Below are 18,437 nucleotides of genomic sequence, written 5' to 3' on the forward strand. Positions count from 1 at the left end.
GGACCAAATGTCTCCACAAAGAAAGTACGGTTTGTACAGTATAAAATGCATTGCAGCCTAAAGTTTCACAAAAACAAACGTGTGTGTGTGTGTGTGTTTACATACTTTAAACTGCTTCTCCTCATTGGCTAGTAGGAGCTTCAGGTTTTCATTGATGGTGCACTGCTCTCTCCATTTCTCCTCCATGCAGGCAAGCTCAGCTTCTACTGACACGCTGCAATCTTCCTCCTCCTCCTCATCCTCATCCTCCTCTTCATCATCATCTTCCTCCTCTTCCTCTTCCTTCTCCTCCTGTCCAGGTCTACCTTCATCCCTCGATCTCTCCGCATCTTTTTGCACTCCAGGTTTGATCTCAGCAGGATGTTGATCTTTCAAATATAAGATGTTAAGATGCATAATGCTGGTTGGTCAAAATATTACAGAGCGTATGTTGTGAAACTGCTGCGTGAATCGAATGTGTTTCTCCCAAACTTTGTTTATAAAACATAATTTGTCGCTTGAATTCTGCAATCTCTTGAGATGCAGACATGAAAGAGGTGACTGTATATACCAGTTTAATTAGTGACACTTTCCTATTTTAAAACCTTTATGGCAACATTTTATTTTGACTATGGCAACATTTTTATTAATTAAAGCATTCACCGCGCTCTCCCAGCTAATAAGGTGCAATGACCTATATTTCAATTAAGAAGACAAAGAAGGTCTGCACTCTAAAAGAGACTTTAATAGAAGTTCACAGGAGATAAGTCAACAAACGTTTCGCCACTTCGCCTTCGTCAGTGTAACAATTTCATTCACTCTCAATGATTATATAGAAAACATACTCTAAATCCACAGGTGTTTGCAATCATGATTAAAACAATCAAATAATTAGTTCAAACTTCAGTTTAAGTCTATAATAGGTCATAATTAAATGGCAAGAGTAAATCACATATCTGACAAGAAACTCACAAATCTAGCAATGATACACAACAATCACCAAGGGACCAGAACAGATCCTTCAAACACAAATTTTTATTTAAAAATATTTATTTGAATAGGGCAACATTTGTATTTTAAAACCTTTATTTTAATGTGGAAACATGTCACCTCATTCTACTATATTTTTATGATTAAATCACTGACTCCTCCCCCATCAGCCAATCACTGTGTGTATACTCCATAGCAACGAGGTCAACCCCGCCCTCACTCTTAGCTTAAGACTTCTGTCTATTCCTTAGTAAAAGTTAGTCTCAGCAGCTTTGTGAATAGGTTTTAAGAGAAAACTCTTAGCTAAGAACTTTTACTGCTATTTAGGAGAACTCTTAGAGGTAAGATAAAATCTTTTGTGAATACGGCCCCTGACTGCTAAGTAGGGTTTGTGTTTTCAGCAATAGTGCACCCTTATTTTACTGAGAAAAGAAGGTAAGGGAAAAATCTGTAAATGGAAAATCTCCATAGTGCTTTTTGTGCAATTTTTACTTGTTACTTTTCACTTTTTTAGAAAATATTTGTGATTTATTTAAGTTATTTATTTAGGATATTACATATTTTTTGATCCTTCATTTCCATGATCTAAAGAATTAAATGGTTGTTGTCATTTGAAAGTGTGTAGGCTTACTTGCATTATTATGCTGTTATATATATATATCGTTTAACGTATAATATCGTTTATCACAATTATTTCTGGAACAATATATTATCCAACAACAAGAAGTTATCGTGACAGGCCTAAATAAAACCATTAAATTATTAAAAAAAAACAAAATCTTACTGACCCCAAAGCTTTTATTACTGATTTTATATTCTTTGTAAATAAACTTCTACTGATTTTTGGTTATATAACGGAACTAGTTTGCTAATGTGTGTTAGAGATACATTTCTGTGCATGTCAATACCTGTGGGTGGCATCTCTGCATCTGGAGTGTGTAACTCCTGTGTGGTCTCTGTAGAGGCATCATTCCTGTTAGAGTCCTAAAACACATGTAATATTTTTAGATTTCTCTCAGAACTTGATGGCAAGCTCTAGAAGGTCAGCTAATATACATAAACATAAAATGTAAGATTGTTTAACCAATTACTTGAACCTTAAGTGCATCATTCCGAGAGTATAAGCTTTATTGTTGCGTTTTCATGAACTTTACAACTGGGTGAAGCCATAATTGCAGTTACTCACCCCCAGCTGCGTCTCCTGTTGCTGAGTTAGTTTGGTGACTTGTCTTCGCAAACGTTGGCACTCTCTGTATTTCTCTTTGTAATGCTCTGCAGCCATATTCAGACGCAGCTTTAGTTCCTCAACCTCCTTTTGTAACTCCGCCTCCAGCTCTGACACTACACCCACTCCAGCCCTGCCCTGAATTTAAAATAAAGCAAGAACATAACAGAGAGAAAGAGAGTTATCTCCCAGTTCACATTGTGTCTAAACAAACCATGAGTTCTTCATATTGTTATTAATAGATCTTCACAATCAAATAAACATAAGGGACAGTTAGTTGTGGTTACCACTTCCTGTGATCCCTGGCTTCTCATCCTGTCCAGCTGATTCTGAGCATGTCTGCATTCTTCCTGGGCCTCAGCTAAACGGGATCGTAGGTCTTCAGCCTCCTGACGGGCACGGTAGAGCTCAGCCATGGTGCGATCTCGCCCACCGGAGGCATCGCGTAACTCAGAACCCAACATGGCTGCCTGCTGCCGTGTGGCCTGGAGCTGCTCCTCAGCTTGACGCAACTGCTCTTTGAGACCCTGGAGATGCACACAAATGCATTAGGAAGAGGACGCATGATTTACACTACCAGTCAAAAGTAGTAGTGGAATAATTAAGATAATAACTAATCAAAATACAGTTGTTTTTTGTTTTGTTTTGTTTTAAAAAGTCTCTTATGCTCACCATAAAGTTGCATTTATTTCATTCAAAATACAGTAAAATAATAACATCATGAAAACTTCCTGTGATGGCAAAGCTGAATTCTCAGCAGCCATTACTCCAGTCTTCAGTGTCACATGATCCTTCACAAATCATTCTAATATACTGATGGTACTACTCAATTATTATTGGTACTCAATTATTAATGGTTTTTATCAATGTTGAAAACATAATATTTTTGTGGAAAACATGATACATTTCAGGATTCTTTGATGAATGGAAAGTTACAAAGAATCACATTTATTTGTAATGTTATTTTATAACATTATAAATGCCTTTACTGTCACTTTTGATCAAATTAATGCATTATTGCTGAATAAAAGTCTTAATTTCTTTTTTCCCTTCTTACTTACCCCAAATGTTTGAATGGTAGTTTTCAACATTGATCATAAGAAATGATTATTGAGCAGCAAATCAGCATATTACAGACATGTGATCAGCTAAAGACATGAAAAAAAGTAAAATCTGACACAACCCCCTTGCAATTATTTTAAAAAAATATTTTAATTGTATTAAATTCGTTAAGAAATATCCTACTTATGCAATAATACTATTATACTGTAAAATAAAATAGTGTTTAAAAATAATAAAAATAATATATTATAATTCAATATGCTATAATTAAAGTATTAATATATTATTTTTACTACTAATAATAATTATAATTGTTATTATCATTATGGTATTATTATTTTTAAACAGAACAACAGTAAAATTACAATACGAACATTTATGGTTGTCTTAATTTCTTTGCAACGTTAAACCTTTTATTTTGGCAGAAAAACCTTAAAGGTGCAATAGGTAATTCTCTATAGAAACATTTTTTGTTATACTGGTTGAAAGTCTCCTCATATACAGAAGCAATCCTTGCATTAAATAAATGTATTTAAAAAAAAATAAAATAAAGTAACATTTTGCAGTTTATTTATTTAAGGAAAAAAATCACATCCCGACATTAGAATGATTTCTGAAGGATCATGTGACACAATGATTGCTGAAAATTTAGCTTTTCTTCCTGTATTTCTAATCAAATAAATGCAGCTTTGGTGAGCATAAGAGGCTTCTTTTATCTTAACGATTTTTTTTTTTTTCATCTTAATCTCAATTATTCCAAACTTTTGACCGGTAGTGAATATGAATATATATTTATTGTATTTGCATATATTTTTTAAATAACCATCTCTTACGGCATCAGTGGGGTGTGTGTCTCTCTCTGTGCGTAGTCTGTGCATTTCTTCCTGGTACTGTGCGATGGTGACCTCTCTGTTCAGCTCCACTGCTTTCAGCATCTGCAGCTCTGCACTGAGTTTAGTGTTTTCCAGCTCGGCGCTGCGTACATGAGACTGCAAGTGTGCACACAAGCCATGTGGATCAATGCCTGTCGTACAATGGATTAATTACATTTTATAATCTGTATATACTACACACACTCACTTTGTAAAGATCCCTCTCGTCTCTCTCATTCTTCAGTTGAGCTTGTAGACTGTCCCTTTCAGAAATCACCTTCTGCAGCCTGTCTCTTAAACTGGAAGTCACAAAAAAAAATGCATTTAAATCCTCCCTATTTCCATGTACAGAATACATAGAGAGAATAAAATTCTGGGATTCAAAATCTAATTCAAACCTAACAATAACCATAACATTACGGAATAAATAAAGAAATATTTTAAAATTCTTTGTACGTCACAACATTGATCACATGAACTCTTTTGTACAAATGATCAGATGTTGCCTCCATTGAAGTACAAGATGATCTTTGGATTATCTAAAATCATTACATTACTTTGATCAGAACATGATCAATGAAAGTGCTATAAGTGCTGCTATCATCAAATCAAAAAGATGATAAAACTGATCTTAACCTTTTGAAATTCATGTTATTTTTTCAATTATTTTTTCCCCACAAATTGTTATGCTGATAACATTGCGCTTTTCACAATACATATGGTTTCAAAGCAGCTTTGCAGAAAAGAAATACAGTTAAAAATATAGCTGCAAGCAGCGATGACAGGCCCAAGCCCCAGCAACACTGCCACCTCGGTGGCTTTAGAGAAACTGTGCAAGGTGGGCAATATGTATTTAATGCAGGTAAATATATGTCTAGGACTATGTCAAAGTCGCATAAGGCACATTTACTGCATCTAACTGGTGCCACCATAACCACAAAACACAACAGCCACATCCATGAGATCATTTACATTTAGATGAATTTCATGTCATAGGATGTTATAGGTCACTTTCAAATGAGTGTGAAGTTATCATTTGCAGCTAAAAAAAAGTATTCATTTTAAGATTATTTTTTAAATATTTTTATTCTTCTTATTAAACAAATTATATAAAACTATGTAGTCAGTGCACTACAAATAAACTTGTTATGTATGCCTTTATTTTGTCATTATAAAGATCCTAAGTCCGAAGAGATTTCTTATCCTGTAATGTAGGCAAAACCACACAACAATGAAAGGGTTAAACTCTAAACATCAAGAGTGTAAAATAGACTTTCTCTCTCTCTCTCTCTCTCTCTCTCTCTCTCACACACACACACACACACACACACACGCACACGCACACACACATAGGTTTGTTTTGCTATCAAATTGAGGACATTCCATAGGCGTAATGTTTTTTATACACCCACACTACCCTACCACTAAACTTACCCCATCACAGACAACATTCTGCATTTTTACATTTTTAATTAAATATTGTTTAGTATGTTTTTAAAGCTATTTAAAATATGAGGACTTATGAAATGTCCTCATATTTCATGTTTACGTTGTAATACCAGTGTAATACCCATGTCATTATAAAAATTTGTGTCCTCGTAAATCACAAAAACATGCGCATACACACGCACACAAACACACACACACACACACACACACACACACACATACACACACATACACACACACACACAAACACACACAAACACACACACACACACACACACACACACACACACACACACAGACAGAGTGGGATCAATGGATCAGTTGGATACGGTTTTCCAATTAGTTGAGCCAGAAAATTTAACATTTTAAACAAAAAAGTCAAATCAAAACTTACGGAGAGTAGTCTTTGATAATGTCTAAGTATATATCCAAATGCAATAGCTAATAAAAGTAATTATGTCTGAAAACAGTTCTCAGCAATAAGGTGTTTCTCAGCCCTGTTTAAAAGTGCTGCCATCTAGTGGTTATACTATGTGTTATAATTGAATTTATTTATTTCTTCAACCAGATAGCACAATATCTGAGGATTTTTAACTTGCACATAATGCATTAATTATAAAAGAAAAAAAGTGTTTACTTTTTATTTGTATTAGTAATAGAGTACAAGATTTACAAGATATGATACTTCCGGTTTCCATTTTGTGATTACTTTAATCCCTTGCTATAGCAACACTGTTTAAGATTCAATATCCAAGTTTGGTGTGAATCTTATGATGGCCTTTGTAGCAGTAATTCAAAACTTGATTAAAAAAAATCCAAATTCAAACAAAAATAGCTGACTTCCTCCTGGTTGGAGGTAATTACTAATATTAGAAAGTTGTCCGGCTTGATGAGAACAATAGATGTACTGAGTTTAGTGACTGTAGGTAAAACTAACCCCCAAATTTAGTGGTGCTACTGAGCCCCTACACGCCCATTTCTAAGGCTTTGCCCATGTCTACTGGCCGACAACCGATGTGTCGAGTTTCATACAATTTGATTTCTGACACACTTCCTGCTGCCAGGTGGTGGCACTATGACTTTGACTCACAATAGCCACATCCATGTGATCCTACAATGCATCTGAAGTTTCATCAAAACCAATCAGAAGATAAAACACTTCCTGTGTCCCTTTTTTTTTTTGCCATAAATTCATTGCCTCGCCAAAACCATTCAAGATATCAAAAATCCACTCACAATTTAGTATCCTCAAATTCATTCTGCCGGAGTTTGGTGGCAATTGGATGAGTACACTAGGAAGAGTATATCAAATCCCAAAGCATGCGTTTTTCAAACAATTCATAATAGCTGACTTCCTATTGGCGTATGACTTAGAGTACGAAAGTTGTTTGGCCCGATGAAGTTTGGTTTCTATAGATGAAAAGGGGTGCCCTACAGAGCTCCTAAGGCCCTGTTTCCACCTGGTATTAAGATGCGTTTTGGATGATCAGATCACAAGTGGACGAGGGAGACACATACTCATTTCAACCTGGTATTTTAATCCATCTTTTTTTGTCCACTTTCAAAGACTTCTGTCCTGATTTCTTCGAGGGGAAGGTCTATGTGCAGGTAAATGAATGGGTATTTTTAGATGTTTCGATCTAATGGACCAAATAAGCTTGCGCAATTTACATATGAACGTGCCCAGACTTGATGAAAAAAAAAATACGGAGAGCAGCAGCTTTCATTTCTAATCTGATAGCCGCAATACCACGCCAAGTGCTGTGAAATGGTAAGAATGATGAGAGAACATTGTGCTTGGTACGTTTTTCTTCTTCAAACTAAACTTGGGTCTTTAGCTGACAAAGTCCCGTCTGGCATTCCCATAATGTTTACGCGTTAGGTCAGTAGGTGGAGAGTAGGTAGTCTTTATTGGTTGTTTGAACACATTAGACCACATGAGCGTTTCCACTATGAACCCAATCCGGTGCGTTTTCGACTACCTCTGGAAGTGGTCGAAAGTGGACAAGCTCAAAATGTTTTACACCCCGTTTACACCTGTATTTAGCGTCATCCACTTGTGATCCAATCGACCAAAACGAATCTTAATACCAGGTGGAAACAGGGCCTAAAATACAACCATATTAAAGGGTATGCACAGAGAATACCCCCCCCCCCCAATGTCAACTTGTGTCTGGCCCTGTCGCCGACAATTCCAACATGTGTGCAAAGTTTCAAGAGTTTTTGAGCATGAAAAGGTCTGCCTGAAAGGTCTGATATTTTTTTCCAATATGTAAAAAAAATAGAATTACATTCATGTCAGGTAATGTGTGTATGGGCCTTACCAGTCCAGTTCGGTCTCTTTAAGAACAGCTTTTTGCGTGATTTCTAGCAGGTCCTGCTCAAGCTGTCTCACTCTGGCTTGAGCCTCCTCCTTCTCCTCATGCAGGCCTTTCTGCAGCTCCTGCCATTAGACAGCAAATGCTATCAATCATACCTTCCAGCCAATCAAAATACTCCAAGCGTTTTACCCAATAGCAATAAGCTATAATGCCAATACTGATTCAAAAGTGACCCAACCAACTATTTAAACAATTATAAAAAATATATTATTATAACAAAGGGTAATCTGTGGTGAATGACAGAGAATTCAAGGACAAATGTTAATAATGTGGTAGTTTACAGGAGACTTAATTGGAAGAGAAGAAAATAAGGATCAGAAATACAGGTTTGCCTGATTCAGTCAATCCCCAAAAACTAAAATACTAAATTTTATGATGTCAGAAGGAAAGAAGGGGGCTTCGATTTCACTTTTGTTGCGGTGGCTCATATTTAACAGTCGTCATCAGTAAATCACAGTAACATCTGGTTCTGAAAGCACGCATACACGCCTTGTCCTCCGGCTAATCTGGTGACTCGTGGTGTTTTACGGCCGATGATGTTTCGGAATTGCAGCACAGGCAAATAAAATGTGCGGTCGTAAAATTAGCAGCCACAAAATATATACTTATGTTCTCACGATAAAGAGGAAGTCTATTTTCATATGTAAGTTCTGACAGTTTAACAGACACACGCACACTTATGGCATATGAAAGGGTTTGTGTGACTGGGGTGTGAGAGAGAATTATAAAAGTGTTAATGTTTTATTTGTGGTGTTCTTTGTCCTTTGTGACACTCATAATTCACACTTACACACTTCAAAAGAGTTTCCAGAAGAAACACTAGGGGGTGCTGAAAGACCAACAAATCAATCGAATCATATCCTGCTGTTTTCTGGGGCTGGGCCCTTTTAGAGTTTAATGTGCTTGCTGTGCACTCAAACATCACCACCACATCAAAACCTAATGGAATGACCTTTTTTCTTTTTGCATATTCTTTGTTGATGTTGAGGGAAAAAAATATTTTGTGGAAAGGATTTAAACATGGCACAAAGTAGTAAATGGATGAAATTAGCCAAACATATTTAAGAAATAATGCAAGGGATGGGGAGCACCACAAAATTCTTTGGTATTGATGGTACTTACATGGTTTTATTTGTTTACTTGTTTTATGCCATCTATAGGGCTATTTTCATGGTAAGAAAAGGGGAAAAAAATCAGGTAAAAATAGGTAAATAAATGAATAAACATTAAAAAGGGATAAGAGATACACTGGATAAATTATTTTATATAATAAGATACTGTTTAAAGATTTTTAAATTTGTGCACTTAAAAGTGTATTTGTATATATAAGAATATGGTAATCATTTAGTACAACGATATGCTACAGTTCAAATGTTGGGGTAAGTCCTTTTTTTTTTAAAGAAATTAATACTTTTATTTAGCAAGGATGCATTCAATTTATAAAATAAATAAATAAATAAATAAAGATTTTAAGTATCACAACTATTTTCAACATGATGATATTAATAAGAAATGTTACTTGTGTTACATCAAATCAGCATATTACAATTAAAGGGATAGTTCACCCAAAAATGAAAATTCTGTCCTCATTTACTCACCCTTTCATTTTTGGGTGAACTATCCCTTTAAATCTGAAAGATCATGTGACACTGAAAACTGGAAATTCACCTTGACCATCCAGGAATTATGTACATTTTAAAGGGATCGTGACATGGATTTTTTTTTCATTATTTTAATGTGTTCCTTGAGGTTCACTTATAATGTTAATAAAGTTTTTTTTTTGCATAAAAACAAAAAAACAAAAACAAAACAAAAACAAATATATATGCAGAAAACAAATTTTCAACCTTTGTTCTGACCCTCTGTCTGAAATCATCCGTTTTTAAGGGGCGGTTCCCTTAAAGCTTGACAGTAAATGTTATGATTGGCCATAACGTCACTGCATAGGAAACAGTATCAACACCCAATGGCTACTGCACGGGAGTAAGAGTTTTGAAAACATTATCCATATAAAATCGTCATTTACAGACAAAGCATTACATGAATTAATTTACTTATAGTTTGTGATTCAGCTGCTGCCAGATCCAATATAATTGGCTGCTTCATCTTTCAACAAAAGTTTAAACAGTACCTTGTTTACAAAACAAAACACCTCCAAACATATAATTCTATGTTGCGATCCGGGATGTCATTAAAGGTGTAGTATGTAAGAATTCTGTCCGCTAGAGGTCGCTAGAAGCCTATTCAAAACAAAGGCGTAGCTTGATGAAGCCAAGTTCGAGCGCAGAATCGTGGGACATGTGGTCTTCACCTTAACGGACGGTGCAAAAGAATGAGGATAAGACTCGGGAAGAAATCATGTGTATGGATGTGATTATTAACATTAATGTAGTATGAATCAGAGCAGGACCGAGTGTTGTGGGAGCTAAACGAGGCCGCTGGAGCGATTGCACAACACAAGCCGCGAGCAGCGGAACTTTTATTATGACACAGTCGCTGGCGCTGCTTCCGCTTTTCCGGTCATGAGTATGAGGTAACGTAGCTCTGTTTATTATATTAGATACATTTAAGAGTGTTGAAAATGATGTTATAGCGTTATTCTGTGCGTTCGCTCAGCGGCTGCTGTGAGACACTTGTTTGAGACACACTGCAGTAAGATAGATCGATTTTAGAATATCATATTAAATGCCGGATGGCTTGTTTTTTAAATGGCATTAAAATTGTTTTAAAACATATTGAATGATAGAGAAAATTCTGTATTACTGTTACTAAAAATAAAGTTGCATCTGATTATGCTATGTTAGCTATTTGACAAAATTTTGTTTTTCTCTGAGGCATGGTAAAGCATGGTGTTCGCAAAAAATCAAGAAAATTAGATTTAAACAATATGACTAAACGTGTTGAGCTATATAACAACAATTCGTTTTCTGTCTATAAATAAAACAGTTGTTCCCTTGTTTATTAAAGACAGACCGAGGGTTAACGCGGGTATGACGCAATTGACAGGCGACTCCTCACACGTCCCGGAGCCTTGGTTAAATTTGCAATTTTCTCACAATTTACAAATAGTTGGAAACATTTGGGATTTTGTAAGTACTCAAGTGAACAAAATATATAACACTGACCTAGTGGTTTTGGGATATTTTACTGCAAAAATATTACATATTGCACCTTTACAATAAACCATTCACTTGTTTCCAATGCTGGGATCCTTCTGAAGTCTGTAAACTAGCTGTTTAAACTGGACGCGTCAAAAGCGAATGTTCTTTCACCCTTCCATTTGTCCTGTTGTCGACAGACCTCAGAAACTGAGGTGCGTGGACCTCAGAAACTGGACGTGCATCTGTATACTGTATCCAATGTAGACAGTGTCAGTGATTATAATGTGTTCTATTTGCTTTTGATGCTACATTCTCCAGTGTAGGAAAATATCAGCCGTTAAGTAACTGAATGCCAGTGGGCGGGGACTATGGTGAGATTACGGCTGCGTCCGAAAACTGGAAAATGCTGCCTTCTGAGGACACATTTCAAGGTAGTAAGGCATCAAGGCACGTCCGAATACAATGTTAGCTTCACTTCCTGTCTCATGAGATACCTTCCTCAGATCGATTTTTGAAGGAAGCATGGATGTATCCTTAGCTGCCTTTGATATCCCACAATCCTGTGCTTTCCATTCTGTGACAGTTGAGCTAGAAAAATAAAGATGGCGTCCGAAAGTTGCGTTTGCTGCTCAGTTTGTGTATAAATGTACGATTTTGACCAACATATTTCAATTTTGATATCATTTCTATCGAGAAATTACTACTGTAATAATTAAATATTTGTTTAGTTCTCACCAAAGCTCGCGCTATATTGCTGTAGTTCATTAAACTGTTACGCTGCCTCAGAAGTCTGTCCGAAATCAATTTCGTGAGGTACCTTCATGCACAAACGCTGCCGTACAAGTCATTCTCTTATAAGATAGCAAGGCAGCAAGACAGCTACCTAGGTTTTCGGACGTAGCCATCGTACTATTCGTCGATGTCTTGCTCTGGAGGCAGTCATATGCAAATAAATTTGCCTGTGACGTCAGATCCCACAATTTCAAAACAAGACGTTTTTGGAGCTTGATTAAATAAATGCCTTGGTTATAATGAGGAGGAAGTTTTAAGCTCTGAACCTTTTTTTCTTCTTCATTTTTTCATGTCATGACCCCTTTAAAATATATTTAAAAAAATACTAAGAATATTTCATAACATTTTTAAAAACATAAATCTTGCAGACCCCAAATTTTTGAATGGTAGTGTATATAAATTAAAAAGGCGTTAATGCATTTATTTAACTTGACATTATGACTGCCACACACACTCTCTCTTAAAAAAACCCACCTTTCAAAGGCAAATCAGCCAATTGAATGCCTGCAAACCCGAAGACCCAAAATGATTGACAGTTAACAAACAATTAAAAAACAAAAACAAATGCCTATTTAAGAGGCACAAGAATGTGTTTTTGCATTTCACTGTGCTACTTCTTTTTTTTAAAGCAAAAACATGTGTTTAGATGGACACATTTGACCACTGCACTCTCGTCTTCTGAGAGTCTCGCGCATTACATGGCATTCTAAGAACGCAGTGCTAGACCTTGCTTTTTTTTTTCTGTTCCACTGCCCTGCATCTCTCTAATAGCAAAAACACTTTCTGTGTGAATGGCCCCTTTTCAGAGAGCACACGGCTGTCACAAAGACAGTTGTGATTTCTCAGGAAAACTTTCAGCAATATCTATCAAGTAGTACTAGTGACATTTTATGTGTGGTATTTCAAAAAATAAATCACTTACAACACCTTTAAATATCATCAAAGCAAGTATGAAAAACTGAAGATAAGGGAGAGACAGAGAGAGGAAGAGAGAGAAAATTGCGTGACTGGCTGCTGTTGTCCCAGGGACTGGGCAGGTCTCCTCCTTTCTGTTGAGGTTTTGGTGGACATTTACTCCTGGCTGCGTGCTCGCGTTTGACGTCACGTCTACCCTCTGTGGTCGACATGGCACCGCCATGATAACAGTTGCCCATGTCAGCTTTTCTCTGTCTCTCTCTGTTTCTCAAACTCCCAGTTCTCTTACTCTCGGTAAATCATCCTCAGCACAGTCAGAATTACATACGGATAAATCACATGACTTTATGGGAAAGGTCAGTAATGCACACAAAGACACACACAGCCATTATCTGATAAGATAAAGTGCTCTGTGGGAGTAAGTTCACCGTCAGTCAAACAGAAAGGCGTTTTACACTTGGAGACAGAAAGTCTTAAAGCACAAATGTGAACATACACACACATTGGAGAGTGCTTTGATGTGCAGATAACTTGAACTTGTGATCTCTGGTGTGTTATATGCTGCTCAAACACTGTGTGTAAGCCATCTATGCTGCTTCATTGGCTGGTCACCTTTATATGAGAGTGTGTGTTTGGTACCTGGTTCTGTTGTCTCTGCCTCTCCTGTAGCTGATCCCTCTCCTGTGTGAGGAGGCGTAGTGCTTTCTGAAGCTCTTTGCACTCCTGTTGAACTTCCTCTACACGCTGCTGCTCACAAACACACAGATAATAAGCCAAAATAAATAACAGACACAAGCTCTGTTCCAAACCAAGTGAGCTGACTTGCCATCTACATAGGCAGCTGTCTTTTAAGACAGCATCTGACCATAATGGAAGCTGATAGATGACACTGAAAGGCAGCAATTCTGCACAACACAAAGCACAGAGCTCCACACTTCACAACTGATTCAGATAAAGTTTGAAACAAGCTGAGATAATGCTGAGATAATGGGTTGATTCTGTAACAAACATATTAAAACTCAGAACACACAAATGTTAGCTAAAATAATATTCTGAACTCTTTTTAATTAATGCTTTTTAGTACTGAACTAAACAAAATTTATTTATTTTTATCTACTCTAATAAGCATATAAAAACAGGAGACAAAATTGGAGACAAAAGAATCCATTTTAATTACACTGAACTATTTTTTTTAAATCAGTGCTTTTTAGTTCAGAACTAAACAAATATGTAAATATTTTTTAATGTATTTATTTATTTTTATTTAAATTAATAAGTAAATAAAAACAGTACACAGTGCACTAAACAGTGAACTTAACAAACGTTCATTTTTATTTCTTTTTTTTCCCTGGGATTGTTGCAATGCATCCTTGCAAAAAACAACAATATGCAATTCTGCTTTATAATTTGGCTAACACACATTATTTTAGGAGACACCATGATTAAGTTCCTTACATTTTGAATCTGGAAATACAAAATGATAATGCCTTAAAATGCTGCTTTCTCACTATGTATTGGAACAGGGCAACAGGTTTGCACTCTTGTGTGTGAGATTTGCACACCTCAAGTAGTCCGGTCTTTGTTGTCACAACCAGTATGTCTGAGTTCCCCTCATCTTCCACTGTCAGTAGCTCCTCCCCTGTGGGTGTAGCTGGGCGGAACTGGAACGGCGTGCTCGCACCTCTGATTTCACCCGTATGTGTGACGTAGCAGAACTGATAAAACTCACCATCACTACGGGGAACATAGTAGCCTAGGAAACAGCATGTAGAGTATTTAATTACCCGGGTTTGTCTTTATGGAATGTAGTCTCTAACTAAAAACAGAAAACAATTTGAAACCAAAAAACAAAACAAAAAAATCATTAAAGATTCATTTTACTTGAACTGTCTCTTTAAAGGTGCAGTGTGCAGTATTTACAACTAGTGGTTGTAATAGGTACTGCAGTTCAAATTTAAAATATTGGAGAAAGTTGTTTCTCCCATCCCCTCCTCAGCATACTCAACGCTCAGGCAGGTTGCCAGATTGAGGAAAAGCAACAGGAACAAGCGCAACTGACAATGGAAGGCGACAAGCCTTACACTGTAAAGGCCAATTCACACCGCACAGAAAAAAAGCCAACAAACAAGTTAAAAGATGGATTTAGAATTTTCATGTTCACACTGCCCAACAGACACCATCAAACGCTGACTGAACAACTCCAACAGACGCCAACAGGGGTAACACACTGATCAGACAAAACCCAACAAATGTGTTTGTTGGTGTTTGTCTGTGTGGTGTGAATTGGCCTTAAGTTGATCAATTGATTTTATATCGTTTTAATATGCCTCTGGACATAGAGCTTTTTAGATGGATGCCGAGGCTTTTTCGGTCAAGTAGAATGTGCAATCTCTGACCCAGTTTGTTTGCTGGCTTCCATGTCTGCAGCGTTTTCTGCCAACTGGCAACCCGGGGAGTTGAAATACTATTGTGTAAACTGACAGTGGGTGGGATCACACAGACCAAAACAAAAACAGACATTTCAAAGTGGAATAACTGACTGTAGCATTGTTTTTCGGACAAACAAGTATGTGAACAAGCATGTTCGATAAATCTCTGCAAACATTATTATGGTATCTTTATGCTTTAGTATTTAGTAAACTACATACAGCACCTCATACAAATTACATACAGCACCTTTAAGATGACATGAACTCAAAATTATAAACTTGATTTGCTTAAATACTACTACTACTACTACTACTACTACTACTACTAATGACCCTGGTCATTTTGTGCAATAAACACAAAAAATAAAGAAAAATAAACATAAAACATTTTTTTTTTTTTAGTTATAATATATTAATATTAATAATAACACCAATTTTCACAGTACAACCATTATGGATTAAAGTTTTGACCATCCAATCAATTCCCAACAAATAAAATAATGCCCCACCCTACACTTTTCTCCTGCTTCCCTTGTAAATTAGTCAACACATCGGCCTACAAACTTACAACAGGAAAGCTACTTGCAAACAAAACTGAAGCAAAATCATATCAAAAACAAAATGTGCAAACAAAACAAAACAAAACAAATCAAAACAAAATCTAAACAAAACAAAACAAAAAACACAAAAACAGCAAAGATTCATTTTGGATGATCTGTCTTTATGGCAAAATGCCATCAAAAATTCCATCAAATTACTTACAAAAATAATAAATAATAATGTAATAACATTAATAATAACACCCATTTTGACAGTCCAATCAAATCATGATGGATAAAAGTGAGCTGGACCATCCAATCAATTCCCAACAAATAAAATAACATCCCACTCTACATGTCTCTCCTGTTTCAATTAGAAAAACATAACATTACGGATGTAAAATGAGTTGTATGAGGCATTACATGTTGACTTTAGGCGTGTGTGAGTGCATACCCTGAAAGATGATGGTTCGGTGAACCGTGGATCCCTCAGTGTAGTTTTCAGGCATGGGAGACCAAAGGAATGTGTAGTAGTCTCTTGCACTGCTCCAGCCCACCTAACACACACACACACACACACACAGCAAACATGAAGTGAGTCAGAACTAAAACTTCCGTGACCAGACCAATGAAGGCCTTTGAAAACAGTTAAAGTAAAACGTTTAAAACACAGACTAGTTCATTTTGGCCATAACAATACAAGTGAAACTACATAAACACAGAGACTATATAAAAGTTTAAGGAACACCCAGTCAAAACAGAGATGGATAAAGAGGGAGAAAAAACACAGAAACATTAACATTATTAACATCAAAACATTAAACAGAGACAGTCTCAATGAGAGAACTTAAGTCCTAATACTTCGTTTCATACCAATTTCACAGGTTATAAATATCAATAACCTCAAGGAGGAATGGAAACACTTAACCTCCCTTCTGCACTTCTTAGCCAGCAGCGAGAGGGGGGCTCAGTGTGTGTGTGTGTAGGGCTGGAAAAGGAGGCGTAATGGAAAAAGAGACCGGGAAAAAGGTGAAAATTTTACACTTGCTTCAAAGGCGCCTAAAATTGTGTGGTTACTCTAAAATGTGTGTGCATGTGAATTTCATCATTTCTGCCTTTGAAGCACATGTAAAATCTTCACCTCTATAACCACCCATATTTGTGGGTGTGCAAATGAGTGATTATATGGTTTTATGCATTTTTAAATTAAATATGATAGGAAATTAAGTACAGAATATAATCCATTATCATAAACATGCCACATACTGTTACATCTTACAGTTACAAACACACACACACACACACACACACTGTCAGCAATTTGTCATCATGATTTCTCACAACACTACCTGACATTTACTTTGATTACAATTTATCACATCTGTAATCTCTTTTTTTACGGAAAGTATTCTGCTTTCATCTGGCACACAGTCATCTGTGAAGAAATCACCTATTAATTACAGAGAAGAAAAGAGGAGAGCAAGAGGAAGGAGAGAGAGAAGGCATCCGAGTGTGTTTCAAACAAGCCATGCTTGTACATACAGGACCAATAAATGATAAATTAAATAATAAGAGGGCTGACGTAACTATAAATCAAGTGCATAAGAACATGTTCGGCATGTGCGCGACAACTTAATTATATAGTACCTGTCTGAATGTGTGTGTGTGTGTGTGTGTGTGTGTGTCTGTGCACAAACTTATATGTATGTGTATATGCATGATTACACAGCATTTTTGAGAATTGCTTAAAGGTAGCCTATTTTTAACATGCCTCAACATCCTCCTTGATAAAGAATACTATGTTTGTTCCGCATGAAATATTAAAGAGCATAGTTTTCAATTTTTTTTAAACCACTGACCACTTTATACAACATGTACAGGGACATTACAAGCACAAACTAAAAAGCTGCAGCTTTGTATAACTATACAAATAAAAAGATCCATATACAATTATTTAGATATAATTAATAATATTTATTATAAAAAATATTAACTTAATATAAAACTGAAATTTTCATTGAAAATAAGTTCCAATTATTTTCTATTTTAGCTGAGTAAAAAAAACTGCACACAGAAAATGCAAGTAATTTCTAAACTATTATGAAATTTTGCAACTCCTGACAGACAATTCGCTGTCTGTTCGGAGCAGTAGATTCTTAATACCACCAGAGGGAGCCTGTGGTTTACTTAGTAATACCAAGCACAGGTTAAAGGGATTGTTCACCCAAAAATAAAAATTCTGTCATCATTTACAATTCATACAGCTTTTGAACAACTTGAGGGTGAGTAAATGAAGACAGAATTTTCATTTTTGGATGAACTATCCCCTTTAAGGTATGTGTATTAATTGTGAATGAGTGCCTGAGAATATTTCCTATATTCCCTCATTGCTTATTTAAATATGAGTCCATAGATAGTCAGAATTTATCTATGATCCATTTATAATGGTCTATAATAAGCCTAAGTACTATTATCTAGATGTGTGTTATACATGGCAGGTAATATCCGTTATTTCATTAGATTATATTGCAGACACAAATATGACAAAAAAATACTAAAGAAAATGCATAAGGAAGGATTCAGTTGTCATGGGAAACAGCAACACCATCCAGCACAACAGCACATGCGCGCAAACACACACTCACACCGCAACCCTTTCCCCCATAAACTAACCATCAAAACAAGTGATATTGAGTGGATTAA

At 36.1% G+C, this 18,437-nt stretch overlaps 1 protein-coding gene across 3 annotated transcripts in view; it reads right to left on the reverse strand.

The window, feature by feature from the left end:
• The window catches only part of tax1bp1a (Tax1 (human T-cell leukemia virus type I) binding protein 1a), a 37,618-nt gene that overhangs the window by 16,521 nt on the left and 2,660 nt on the right, over window positions 1-18,437 (reverse strand). For all 3 annotated transcript variants that reach the window (XM_067411190.1, XM_067411191.1, XM_067411189.1), the window contains 10 exons: window positions 16,189-16,291; window positions 14,329-14,519; window positions 13,406-13,513; window positions 7,902-8,020; window positions 4,337-4,427; window positions 4,090-4,245; window positions 2,482-2,721; window positions 2,156-2,332; window positions 1,878-1,953; window positions 106-368 (listed from right to left, as the gene is read on the reverse strand). In XM_067411190.1, coding sequence (XP_067267291.1) covers window positions 106-368; window positions 1,878-1,953; window positions 2,156-2,332; window positions 2,482-2,721; window positions 4,090-4,245; window positions 4,337-4,427; window positions 7,902-8,020; window positions 13,406-13,513; window positions 14,329-14,519; window positions 16,189-16,291 — 1,524 coding nt within the window. The remainder of the gene's footprint in view (window positions 1-105; window positions 369-1,877; window positions 1,954-2,155; window positions 2,333-2,481; window positions 2,722-4,089; window positions 4,246-4,336; window positions 4,428-7,901; window positions 8,021-13,405; window positions 13,514-14,328; window positions 14,520-16,188; window positions 16,292-18,437) is intronic.

This window comes from Chanodichthys erythropterus, chromosome 15 (assembly GCF_024489055.1).
Source record: "Chanodichthys erythropterus isolate Z2021 chromosome 15, ASM2448905v1, whole genome shotgun sequence".
In the NCBI taxonomy this organism is placed as follows: Eukaryota; Metazoa; Chordata; class Actinopteri; order Cypriniformes; family Xenocyprididae; genus Chanodichthys; species Chanodichthys erythropterus.